This window comes from Paroedura picta, chromosome 2 (genome assembly GCF_049243985.1).
Source record: "Paroedura picta isolate Pp20150507F chromosome 2, Ppicta_v3.0, whole genome shotgun sequence".
NCBI classification, from domain to species: Eukaryota; Metazoa; Chordata; class Lepidosauria; order Squamata; family Gekkonidae; genus Paroedura; species Paroedura picta.
Window position 1 is genome coordinate 160,240,321 of NC_135370.1, and position 12,895 is coordinate 160,253,215.

The 12,895-nt window shown below is 46.4% G+C and overlaps 1 protein-coding gene across 2 annotated transcripts in view; it reads right to left on the minus strand.

Moving 5' to 3' along the window:
- The window catches only part of ITPK1 (inositol-tetrakisphosphate 1-kinase), a 166,879-nt gene that overhangs the window by 11,624 nt on the left and 142,360 nt on the right, over positions 1–12,895 (minus strand). For both annotated transcript variants that reach the window (XM_077323537.1, XM_077323538.1), the window contains exons 5-7: positions 4,633–4,731; positions 3,862–3,902; positions 2,331–2,496 (exon numbers count right to left, since the gene is read on the minus strand). In XM_077323537.1, the coding sequence (XP_077179652.1) occupies positions 2,331–2,496; positions 3,862–3,902; positions 4,633–4,731 (306 nt within the window). The remainder of the gene's footprint in view (positions 1–2,330; positions 2,497–3,861; positions 3,903–4,632; positions 4,732–12,895) is intronic.

A 12,895-nucleotide genomic window follows, 5' to 3' on the forward strand; every position in this document is an offset into this window, starting at 1 on the left:
GGCTATAAAAATATTTATTTAGTTAAGAAAAAACAAACACAGTTCTCTTCCGGTAAAAAAAGTTGGATCCGACAGCCTCCATTCAGTGGCAAAGTAATTTGACGATGGAAGCTTTACAGAGGATGTGGTGAATTTGCACCCAGCTAGTTTTTGAGAGTGTGGAACAAGGTGAGGGAAAGACAATTCACCTCTCTTGTGCCTGGGAGACATTGCATTCTAAAGGCTTGCTGCCGAGCTACCCTTATAATTCAAGAATGAAGTTCAAGGTTGGAGCCCTATGGGGAAAACTATCCAGGAGAATCTACAGAGCTGTGAGGCACCCAGAGCTCTAGGGAGAATTCCCTTCCTGACTCTCCCTGCTTGCCCTAACATTTATACTACATCAGCATCCCATCATGCAAGCCCTTCCTCGTAGGCCCTCTACTGGTATCTTGGAAGAACAGCATGCTGCCGTGATGTAGTCAACTAATGGCAACCCCATTCACTGTGGGGGCCTGGATGCTTTAGGATGCTTAGGGCTAATCCTGCGTTGAGCAGGGGGTTGGACTAGCTGGCCTGTATGGCCCCTTCCAACTCTATGATTCTATGATTCTATGATTCTATGATAACAGATGAGCAGGGGAGATTTGCCATGGCCTTTCCCTGCACAGCAACCCTGGTATTCCTTGGGGGTGTCCCCCATCCAAGTACTGACTAACCATGCTCAGCTCCTAAGCTCTCATGGGCTTGGGCTGAACTGGGTTATTTAGGCTGCTACTATCTCAGAACCTGAATGACATCCATCCGTTTAATTTGGGGGTAAAGGAGCCTTTCTGAGGACAATGAGGAGGGACAGTGAGAGATTGTCTGAGAACAGATTGGGGGGCACACAGAATAACCTTCAACTGAACAAAGAGAGGCCTTATTCAACGTAATGGAGGAAAAGCATTCAGACATTTTGTTCCAGGGCTGTTGTTATGTTGTTGTTATGTGCGAAGTCGTGTCCGACCCTTCGCGACCCCATGGACAATGATCCTCCAGGCCTTCCTGTCCTCTACCATTCCCCGGAGTCCATTTAAGTTTGTTGTTATACAGGAAATAAATGTCTTGTCCATTGCCTGTACAGCAACATGCTAGGAGCAGGGTAGCTTTTGATTCTTCCCAAAAGTTTCTTAACCTGCAACCTCACTGCTTAAAACTTCCCCCCGGCCAATTACAATCTCCCTTTTGAGCCGCAGTCCTCCACAACAGGGGTAGTCAACCTGTGGTCCTCCAGATGTCTATGGACTACAATTCCCTTATATTAAATGATGGGCTGGTTATATGACCCGTCGCAAGATGGCTTGACTGATAGTGGCAGGCAATAAATCCAACCATCATCATCATCATTAAATTTCTAGACCAGGGGTAGCCAACCTGTGGTCCTCCAGATGTCCATGGACTACAATTCTCATGAGCCCCTGCCAGCATTTTCTGGCAGGAGCTCATGGGAATTGTAGTCCATGGACATCTGGAGGACCACAGGTTGACTACCCCTGCTCCACAACACTTCCCACTGTTCCCGAGAGTCCCCCATGAGGTCCAGGAACAGCTTTTCAAGAAAGGCAGGTGGCTGCAAGGGGAGAAATCCTGTCCTGGAACACAATTCCATTCAGCTGTCCATAGTTGCTGCAGAAGCAGCATTACAGGAGCTTCTGATCACAACAGCTCCACCTTCTCCAGCCCTGACCGGTTTGCTTTTAGATGGAAACCAGAGATACCCCACTGACCGTCTCTCCTCGTGCCAGAACTGGATCACTGCCCCTGTCTATTGATTCTGACGCACGCATAAAACACCTTGCTGCATACAGAGAGTTCTGGGCAAGGACCGCATGCTGAAGGAATAATTCTCGGAGAGGCTTGGGAGGTATTGAAAGTACAGACACACACACAGTTCAAACAAAAGCTTGATGGTCAAGCTGGATTCTTTTGAATTTCTCATCCCTGCTTGGGTCAGCTTGAAAATTCCCCCCACTTTGATTTCAGGCTTCAGATCTGCAAACCAAAAGTGCAAATTTTATTTCTGTGCCATTTCCCATCCCCTGTATTTTCAACAATATCCTTGCAGATATTAAAAATAAACACAGATGACCAACAATGAAACCAAGGGGGATGGGGATAGACGGACAGAAAGGTGTGTGGCCACCACCTACAAACACAAAAAGGAATGAGAAATGGCATGTGTATATGTATGTGTGTGTGTGTGTGTGTACATCACTGTTTAAAAGCACGGCTCTGCTTCCAGCCTCCTGTCCACAGTGTTCTTTCAGATCGATGCCTGCAGCACTTTATGACTCTCCGACTGACTTTACCTGAAACACCAGCTGAGAAGTTCTTGAGAGACGGCCTCTTCACCACACTGTATGACTCTCCAACCACGAAGACTTTATAGAGGACGGCATTATGGTTGATGAAGCTTTGAATCACACAGGGGGGCTGGACGGCCTTCAGCCCTTCCTGGTTGAATATGATAGCCATCTGTAAAAACAAACACTTGCTTTTGCCACTGCTCACACCAGCCCCAAACGTGACGGCTCTGTACAGAACTACTCTCACGCCACCGTTTCCAACAGGAGCATTTAACGACATGAGTGACATGAATGCGCATCTGACCGGGGCATAATTTAAAGGCTTTTTTCAGATATAGGTAACCTCATGCATGGAGATAGATTCAAGTTTGTAGCCATGTTGGTCTGAAGCAGCACAACAAAACAAAATCAGAATCGAGTGGCACCTTTGAGACCAACAAAGATTTATTCGAAGTGAGCTTCAGAGGTCATTTTGTGGCTGGCTCCACCTCCTGCAGTAGCCATTCTTTGGCAGGCATTTTTTGGCTGCCCCTACCAAGCTGTGTTGCTATTCCAAAGGTGCCCACAGCCTCAAAAAGGTTGAGGAGCCGTCTTTTAGAGCAGTGATATTCAACCTGTGGTCCTCCAGATGTCCATGGACTACAATTCCCATGAGCCCCTGCCAGCATTTGCTGGCAGGGGCTCATGGGAATTGTAGTCCATGGACATCTGGAGGACCACAGGTTGACTACCCCTGTTTTAGAGGAGTGAGGCCGCCTTTTCTTCTCCCAGAGGACGTTTCTGCCAGTTAACAAAATGACTCAGGCTGAATCTGGGAACAGGTGTCTGTGGTGGGCAGCAACTGGCTAGTGTCCATGTCAGCATCCACATCTATTCCAAAAAAACTCCCATTTGCAGAACAGCTCTGCAACAGTTTAAATCTTTTAAAAAAATGAATACATTGATGGCTTAATTAAGAATTGTCATGCGCAATGAAGACCCCGTGGCTCAAGGTACTCGGGATGACCCATTTCAGCCACAGTGCCTTGATGAAATTTGAATGAACAGAGCTTTCTGGATGGGTTCATTCATCCTCAAATGAAAACTCAACAAGATCTAGTGCGCATAAAGGATTCTATGTAAACAGAAACATTTCTAAGCTTCATCAAACAGCACCAATTGATGCATAAGGCTTTCTATTTCCATTTTTTGGGAGGTTTTCCATATCACATCTGTTTTTCTAGGCAAACATGTACTGCCCCCGGAGTTGCTAATCACTTATGCTGTGGTTCAGCCAATGGACCACCTAGCTCTTTGGCTGGGGGATGATGGCTACAATTGAAGAACATCTTCCTGACAGTAAGCCCCACCGTATAAAACTGGACTTCTGAGTAGACCTACCAAGGCCTATTCTCTGCCTAGCAGTAATAGTAACAACTCTTATACACCTATGAGCAAAACTGACATGAGCAGAGTTCTCTCCCAGTCTTGTTTCCCTAAAGGACAGCCCAGACACATTACCAGGCAGTACCCAGGGTCTTGGATGGGTACTCACTTCATGAGAGTTGGTTCCATGGGCCACTCTTGTCTTGCAAACTAAAAGAATAAAACAGATATGCAATCTGTGAGTGCACAAAGCTGAGCACAACAGTTCAACATACCTGGTTGGACACCCAGCCCATCAACCCAGCTAAAACTAGTTGCTGATGACTCAAATTCTTAACATTTCGATTGAGTTGGGTAGCAAAGTATCATAATGCAACATCATCCACATAATCATAGAGCTGGGAAGGAGCCAGAGGGAAATATAACCAAAGGTCAGATCAATGCAAATTGAAGCAAGGAGTGAGGTTGGACTAGGTTGTGGGAGACCCAGGTTCAAATCTCCCTACAGCTTGGGTCAATCACTCTCTATAACCTACCTCACAGGGCTATTGTAAGGATAAAACGAGGGAAGGGAGAATCGCCAACTTCTACTGCCGATATAAGGAATAATTTGTTTACACCTTATTCAATTTCACCTGGACATTTTGCTGATTGCTGTTACCCAAATTGTATCCATCCATCCATCCATCCATCCATAAAGTCCTGCGGAACTGCAAGAGCTTTGCAGTTTATAGCAGTTCACTATATAATAATTTACTATAAACTGCAAATCTTGTGTATTAAGAACATTTTAAAACTTCAGCCTTTCATTAATATCCGTATGGGTGCTGTGGTTGCTCCTTCCGTCCTTAAAAAAATATTGTTTTGCCCTGCCTTGGTTACCATACTCTCGCATGGAACAATTCCTTCTCTTAGTAAGGCAAGGCGTTTGTTTACGTACTGAATGGGAATGCTATGCCACTCTTCTCTATTTGCCGCAAAGTGTCTTCTCCGTAGGTGCTTGTCAGTTCCATAAATGGCGGAGAACAGATCCTCTCATCTGCAACACATACAAAAAGGAGGATTTGATTAAGCTCTTGGCTTTCCAGTTAGTGCCACTGCGAGTAACCCACACGCCTGCCTGCCTGCCTGCCTGCCTGCCTGCCTGCCTGCCTTCCTTCCTTCCTTCCTTCCTTCCTTCCTTCCTTCCTTCCTTCCTTCCTTCCTTCCTTCCTTCCTTCCTTCCTTCCTTCCTTCCTTTTCCCTGTACCTGTTTCTCCTTCCTTCCTTCCTTCCTTCCTTCCTTCCTTCCTTCCTTCCTTCCTTCCTTCCTTCCTTCCTTCCTTCCTTAATTGACTGACTGACTGACTGACTGACTGATTTTCTATACTGCCCTCCTATGAGGCTCAGGGCAGCTTACACAAAACATGAAGAATATGCACTGAATTATAATGACAATAAGTCACAACAGTGAGTTCCAAGTTGAACAGCAGGAATTGTAACAATTATACAACAATAACTTTCATAACATCTAATATAAACCCATATTAGAACAGCTTGGGTTCAGAGCATGTGTGCGGGGACCAGCGGATGATGCTAGGCTGGACTGCCTCTTCCAAATGCCTGCATAAAAATCTCAGAACGTTACCCTCAGAGCCCTGCCCAACTACAGGTGCCTGGGCCAATTTCAGTTCCTAAGGCCTCAAGACATTGCTTAGAGCAGGCTTTCTCAACCTGAGGTTTCTTGATGGCCCTGGAAGGTTTCCTGAATGGGTGGGAGCTGTTTTTTTTTAAATATTGAATTTAATTCAATAATACATTCAAGAAAAAGAGAAAAAGGTATACACATAGTAAAACTGAACATGTAAAATATAATAATAAATACATTATAAAACACATTGCAGATTTATCCCTCCCCACATACTACCATCATATATAAGACAGGCCCCACCATCACAAATCAATCAATTACTGAATCCATTCTTTCTATCACACTTGACCATAAAGAATCAACCCTGTGAACATCTTCATTATTTTGATAAGCGGTTAATTTCACTGGAATATAAATCTCTTTGATTTAAAGAAGTGCGGCTGCCGGGGGCTCCCTGGCCGGCGGCTTGACGCGGCGAGAGGCGCGAAGCCCCAGCACAACGGAGCCCCCTGCGTTGGAATACACGCCGCCTCTATCAAGAAAATGGCTGCCAGCCAGAAGACGCCGCAACCGGTAAGCCACCTTTTACTCTGCCCCAGCCTCCTAGCGCCCATTGTATTTAGGATACAATGGGCTTTTTTACTAGTATGAATATTTTTCCCAGCGTTGGTTTTGTATTTTATGATTACACTAACTTCATGCTTCTGGTTATTGTTATTGCCAAGGGACTTGTTGCAAACTGCTGCTATTACTTACTGATGGTTACACTCCGTCAGCTTATTTTCTTTGGCATTATCGACTGACTTAATTCATACAAATGGAAGCTGTACATTGACAATGCACAATGTAAGTATTTCAGATAAATGAGTTGAACCAAGTCTAGAGGAAACACACATTCAGAGCTGGAAAGCACAGAAAGGCTAAGTGCAGCCGCCAGTATGATATCTTGTAGGTATAGTCATTCCTGTGACACTCTCACTCCCATAAAGCCACTGTAGAGCAGCACAAATCAGGCTGCACCCTGACACCTGCCAACAAAAGAGCTTCTTCAAGTTTCAATGAAGATGAAATGCATCTCAGAACAACCCTAAACATGGAGGACAGGGAAGAATGGGAAGAATGGGAACAGCATGGCAGTCAGCATGGTGCAGTGGTTAACAGTAGCAACTTCTAATCTGCAGAGCTGGGGTTGATTCCCCGCTCTTCTACATGCAGTCAGCTGGGTGACCTTGGGGTCGTCACAGCCCTGACAGTGCTGTTCTCACAGAGCAGTAATGTCAGGGCTCTCTCAGCCCCACCTACCTCACAGGTAGGTGTTGTGGGGAGGAGAAGGGAAGGCGACTGTAGGCTGCTTTGAGACTTGTGAAAAGTGGGGTATAAATACCAACTCTTCTTCTTCAAAAGCTGATGAAATGAGTGTAGACACAAGAGAGAACATTAGAATAGGGATTCTCAAGCAGGGCTTCTTCTCTCCCTGGGACTCCATGAGAGCTCCCTGACCTTTCCACTATATCCTGACTTAATGGACTCGGCCACAAGTTATTCCAAGCACTGCCATGAAAGCAGGGAACCAAGGCAAACCAAGGAACCAGGCAAACACAGTCCAATGACTGATTCCTCACCTTGTTTGCAAGCTCGTTTTATCATGTAAGGCTTGAGCATATAACTTTGCCAGCCTTTTGCTGAATTTGGTTCCAATAGTAACTGCTCTGCTTGTGTGAACAGCACAAAATTGGAGCCAAGAACTCACATGCAACCAGAGTCCTCTTGGTAATTTGTATTTTCCCAAAAGGGGAAACCAAGAGCTTACAGGACCAACTGTATGCTGCTCATGTGACAAATGCTACCGGTGAAGGTGAGGCCTGGCTGGGTTACTTTGCGTGTTATGCACAAACTGAACAATTGTAATCCAGCCTATGAGTCAGGATTACCAAGGAATTCATCCCACAAGTGAAAGACTGGCTATGGTAGGGCTGTTTTCCGGTCCCGGGGCCACTCACTTATTATAAAGATTTTTAGGAGAGATGCAGCCTGGTAACATGTAAAACCAAAGGGTGGCAGACAGATTGAGGCTTTGAGGCTGACTTGGATCTCAAAAACAAAGAAAATCCAAACAAAGTTTCTCAGACTTCAAAGCTTGTTTTATTGCTATGATAAAACCGAGCACCAGCATCTGAAAGCGACAGCGTTACAATATTTATACGTTTCTGCCAGAGAGGAGTTCTCCAGCTTGGCTTAGTTTGAGGACTCCCTTAGTTTAGAGAGACAGGAACATTTCCGGCCTTGGCCAGGTTCCCACTCATATGCCTGAGGTTCACAAATACTGTTGTCAGCCATGCAAATTCAGCGGGATGTCCGGTTCCACTTCGGTTCTCTCCGTTTGTTTCCCGTACAGATAAAAGCAGGTCGACTCCGGAATGCTCATAACTTACAAATCACTGTGGCATATTTTTAACCACGCATGCACTGGTACCACTGCCACCCAGTCACACGAGAATCGGGAGGGGGTGTGTGTTTCGGTGCTTGATCTGAAGCACTGTTGTAAGTCGACACATACGCATCCCAAAGGAAGTGTCATTGGCAAATGTCACTGGCTCATGCATCTCTTTGCATCACTGATATGAATCTGTTCTGAACAAGTGTGGCACCAGCTAGCTGTATTTTTTGCACCCTACTCCTGCAAGCACTGATTCATCTGCAATAAATAGCATGGTACCCCCCCCATCCCCACCCCAATTACATATAGGAGACTAGCCTGCAAGCCTGTTGGATCCAGGAATGGAACAGGTGCTAGCGGTGCATGCCCCCAGAGGGGGCCACTGGCCCCCGACTGACCATTGCAATTTGCGCTGGGGCCGACGGCTCAGCGGGCGGAGCATAGTTGAGTGGGACATAGCGCTGCTGGCTGGGGCAGTAGCAGCACTGGTGGGTGGGGCGACGGCCGTACTGCCGGTTGGCTTGTCATGGCTGCTGGTGTGCGGGCCGATCGGCCGCGAAGGCATGGGGCCGCGGGAGCACCCTCCTTGTCGGCCAGGCAGCGTCTGGCTGTGAGGCAAGCTGAGCGCCTCATGGCCGGCTTCTGGAGGTGGCCACTCCAGGGACCGGCCCAATCCGGGTGCGGCCAGCTTTGCTCCCGGATTAGCCTGTGCAGGCGGAAGCGCAGGCCGGACACCCGGAGGTGTCCCAGACAGTGCTCTGCCCAGAGTGGCTTTTAAAAATATTAGAGCCACCAATGGTTAGGATTTGAAGAGGATGATGATATTCCAGTTCAAGTGATGCAGGTAGTGGAAACTAGGCTTGCCAGACCACACCTGGCAACTTGTGGTAGGTTTGGGAGTGGGCCGCAACATTGCATACACCACTCTGTCACTTCCAGGGAAAAACTAGGAGTACCCTGAAATTCCTAGAGCTACCGTTTGTTATTTCTGGGTTTTCTCTGGAAGTGATGTAACATTGTTTGCTACTCCCCGGGGAACTGGCAAGTCCAGTGGGACCCCACTGTAACATTTATCAGTTGCATTCAGCATCAAGGCCATTTTAACCCTCTGAAAGATTTCAAAGAACAGTAGATGCAGAAGCTCAAACTAGACTTCAATCAATTCGGTTTCAGAGCTTTGGACAGAACTAGACCCATTTAAAAGCAGCCTGAGTAATCATCAGACTGCATTAGAAAGAGGATTCTAATTCAGACAGGGCGGAGCAAGTCCCACAAGCTGCTTGCATTCAAAGCTAAGTCTCTGCTTGGGAGCGCATGGAGCAGTCTAAGGGACTCGCCCATGCCCACACACAGAGAATACATTTTCTTCCCACTGGGTGACCTTAGGCTACCCTGTGAGATTTTGTGTCAGAGGAAGCAGGTTCCAACCAAGCCCGAGCTCTGGCACTTCTCTTTTTAGAGCCCTGTCGCTGGCGGCAAAATGTTATTTTCTTTCCCTAATGAACGGATCACCCAAACATTCCCGGAAAATTTCTTGTCAAGTTTAAAGGAAAACACTGCTTTGAGATCACAGCGGCGAAGCTAAAAAAGAGCCGACCTGCAGCTACCAATTACTGTCACCTCTATCTGCTGCTTAAGGATGAGAGCAAGAGTCCCTTTATGACTGGGGGGTGGGGTGGGGATGACAGTGGCTCTGGAGCCTGGGGGAAGCAAAAGAGGGAAACATTTGATTGCAGATTTTCACTGCATCCACAGAGAAAAGACAAGGGAGACCCAGTTATGTCATTTTAATCCAAAGCTTGCGTAACCACCCCCTGATCCAGCCAGTCGCTAGCTCGCACTAACTACACGGCAGCATTACCTTAACAAAATGGCTGCTGTGATTAACAAGTAACAGAAGGAACCAGAAGGCAGTAACATGGTGTGATGGTGGGATTCTTTCCTTCGTTCCATCACCTAGGTACACTTCATCACTATTGTGGTGCAAGAGAAGAGACTTTCCCTTCTTATTACTGGGTCATTGATTCTCATTCAGTACTGGTAGCTTGGTAAACACATAAGTAAAATGGGAGTAAGTACCACTTTCCTGTGCATAGGGGTGAGGATGCTATCGCCTCTGCTTTTGAGAGCCCCTACATAGAGCCATCTGGGTGACCTTAGGCTCACCACGGCACTGATAAAACTGCTCTGACCAAGCAGTGATATCAGGGCTCTCTCAGCCTCACCCACTTCATAGGGTGTCTGTTGTGGGGAGAGGAAAGGGAAGGCGATTGTAAGCCACTTTGAGATTCCTTCAGGTAGAGAAAAGTGGCATATAAGAACCTCCTCCTCCCCCCCCCCTCCTCCTCCAAACATCTACTACAGTAAACAATACCTAGGCACAACTCAAATCTGGAATATCTTCAGAAGGCATTAAGAAAATATTCGTTTAAAAATAGCACTATGCCTATGTCAAAGACTTTAATTTGGAAGCCAATGCAAAGGTCTGCCTTATGTGAAATGCCAAAAGAATCACTATGGTTAATGAAAATGGTCGAGTCCCTGCATGAGTAATGGAAGAGGCACAGCAGAACCACCCAGAAGCAAGAAATGGATCTCTGTGCACAGGGGAGATGCCCTCGATAGGCAGGAAATAAGTGCTTGGGAAAAATTTTGCGAACTAACCAAGAAGAAAAATACACTAAAAAGGATCTGATAAGGACTGAATGTGCTCCAGAAATGGATGGAATATTGAGCGCCGTTATTGAGGAGAACAGGAATGTTGAGGGTCTGCTGGTGGGGGGGGGGAGGATAGGTTTACTCAAGTGTCCAAAGCATAGAGAAGCCTGAAGGGTGGAGGGGAGGCATTCTGCAGGTTAGGATTTCCAAATGTTGTCCCCTCCATTAATTCCTCCCAATTCTCCCACCTTGTCTTTACAAATCCAGTGATTGCACACACAACAAAACAGATTACACACACAACAAAACTTGCCAGACAGCAATCAGAAGAGTGCCTGATCCAAGAACTGCTTTGTAGAGTCAGACCAAGGTCCATGTCACCCAACAACATAGCCACCAGATGCCATTCTGGAGCCTACAGTGGGGCATAGAAACTTGAAGCTAGGCCTTCTGTCCTTTCTTCGATGGCCAAGCAGTTCCTTCCACATACCAAGCTGCAGCTCAACCCTATAGCAGCAGCAATGACTGAAAACGATTCACAAGTTGGAAAATGCTCATTCCAGGCTGGGATTTGGGCATGGTTTAGCCCTGATATGCAACTGAGTCATTCATGTGAGTGGGAACCTCCCTGTGGGGCTACAAGAGCTCATGTTGTGATTTGTACCAGGTGGCATCAGCAGGAAGTGGCACATCAGAGAAACTTGCTGGTGGGCAGGGGAAGGGGGGGTTAGTTGAAACACCGAGTGCCCCAGTTGGGTAGCTATGTTAGACTGCCTGTAGCAGTACAAAACAGCAACAGTCCGATAGCATCTTAAAGACCAGCAAATTTGTGGCAGGGTATAAGCCTTCATGAGTCACTTCAGGTATCAGAAGGAGTGAGCAGTGAGTCATGTAAACTCATACCCTGCCATACTCTTGCTCTTTTCTACTGAGTATCCAAGCTTTATTTATTTATTCTACCAGCATGCCAAAAGGTAAGAGAGATAGATGACCTGTGGCAGGCAGGGTTGGCAGGAGATCACACATCACATGGAGGTGGACAAGGAAAACTAGGGGAGGCCAAAGTCATAGTAACTCTTATGACAGCCCTCCATCCCACCCAGACTACTGCTATGGACCACTGGTTGAGAACCAGTATTCAGACAAAGCACTGTGACAGAGCCTATCTGTATCAGGTAACCTCCTATTTCACCTCCAAAGGGTGGAGGCTTACACAACAGGGATTTGGATGAATTATTTAACCAACAAACAATGTCACCTGGGATTCAGTCCACAGATGTAAGGGCTTTAAAAGTAAGAAACTAGTATTTTGAAATGAGCCCAGAGGATACTTGAACTCTATCGTATAGCTTCAGAACACTTTATTCCCTATAGTCTGTTAGAACGATCCCGGTGCAATCAGGAAGAACAGACAAATAAGCCGTGAATTTCCTGCATTCTGCAGGGGGCTGAAGGTCCCTTCCAACTCTACGATTCTATTATTCTGTGATTCTAAGTTAGGTGACAGCAGAAATCCTTGGTCGATGTTAAGTGACTTGCTTGTTAACTTAATAATGTTACTGTGGCTTTACTTGCGTTTTGATGCTGGTCAATGGACATAAATAAACGAACGAACGAACGAACGAACGAATGAATGAACGAATGAGGTGACAGCAGAAGTACAGACGAAATAAGATGAATTTGATTTAGGAATGGTTGCGTTAAGGAGGTGATCTTGAAGAAGAGCTTGAGAAAACCGGATGGCCCTACAAAGAGGATAAGGGCATTCCAGGCATGGTAGCTACCTACATAAGGAAAGTGACACTTCATGCAAAGAAACCCGAGGAAACCCTTCATTACTGAAAACTGCCTTGTGTGCTGGCATTATAATATAGCAATGGAAATTTTTATGCATTTTTAAACACAATTTGGACAGTCAGGCAGGCATTGCAGCTGGCCCACATTTCGAGCTATTTTCATACACAGACACACAGACACAATCCCACAAAGGCACATCACTGCATTCGCCAGCTCAGCAGGTGACTTCTACCTGGACAGACTGGAAGCCATTCAGCTACTGGCAAGCCCATGCTAATTTTGTTAAGCTAATGTCCTTTTCAATTCAACTGGGGGCTCCCATTGTCAAGAGTGCACTTTTCATATTTGTTTCGTCCCTCTTGCCTTTCCCACCAGAGCCGCACAGTGGGAAAAGGTCAGGCTGGCCTACTGGCGGCTCCGATTCCACTCAAGGGAAACAAGCAACTGCTTTCATGAGAGGCCGTTAACAAGGCCCTTTTTTCCACCAGGGCTTTGGTCCAAACAAGGAGCTCAAGGGAGTGTGCAATACCTGTTACAGGCTGAGAGATTTCCTTTGAAGGCACCCACAAGCAAAGGCCTCAAATTATTCACAATGGCTACAGACCGACTGTTGCTTTTCAGTGCTGCATAATTAGCAGCCTGTGACCAAAAAGTTTCACAGAGGGACAATTAACACGAGGG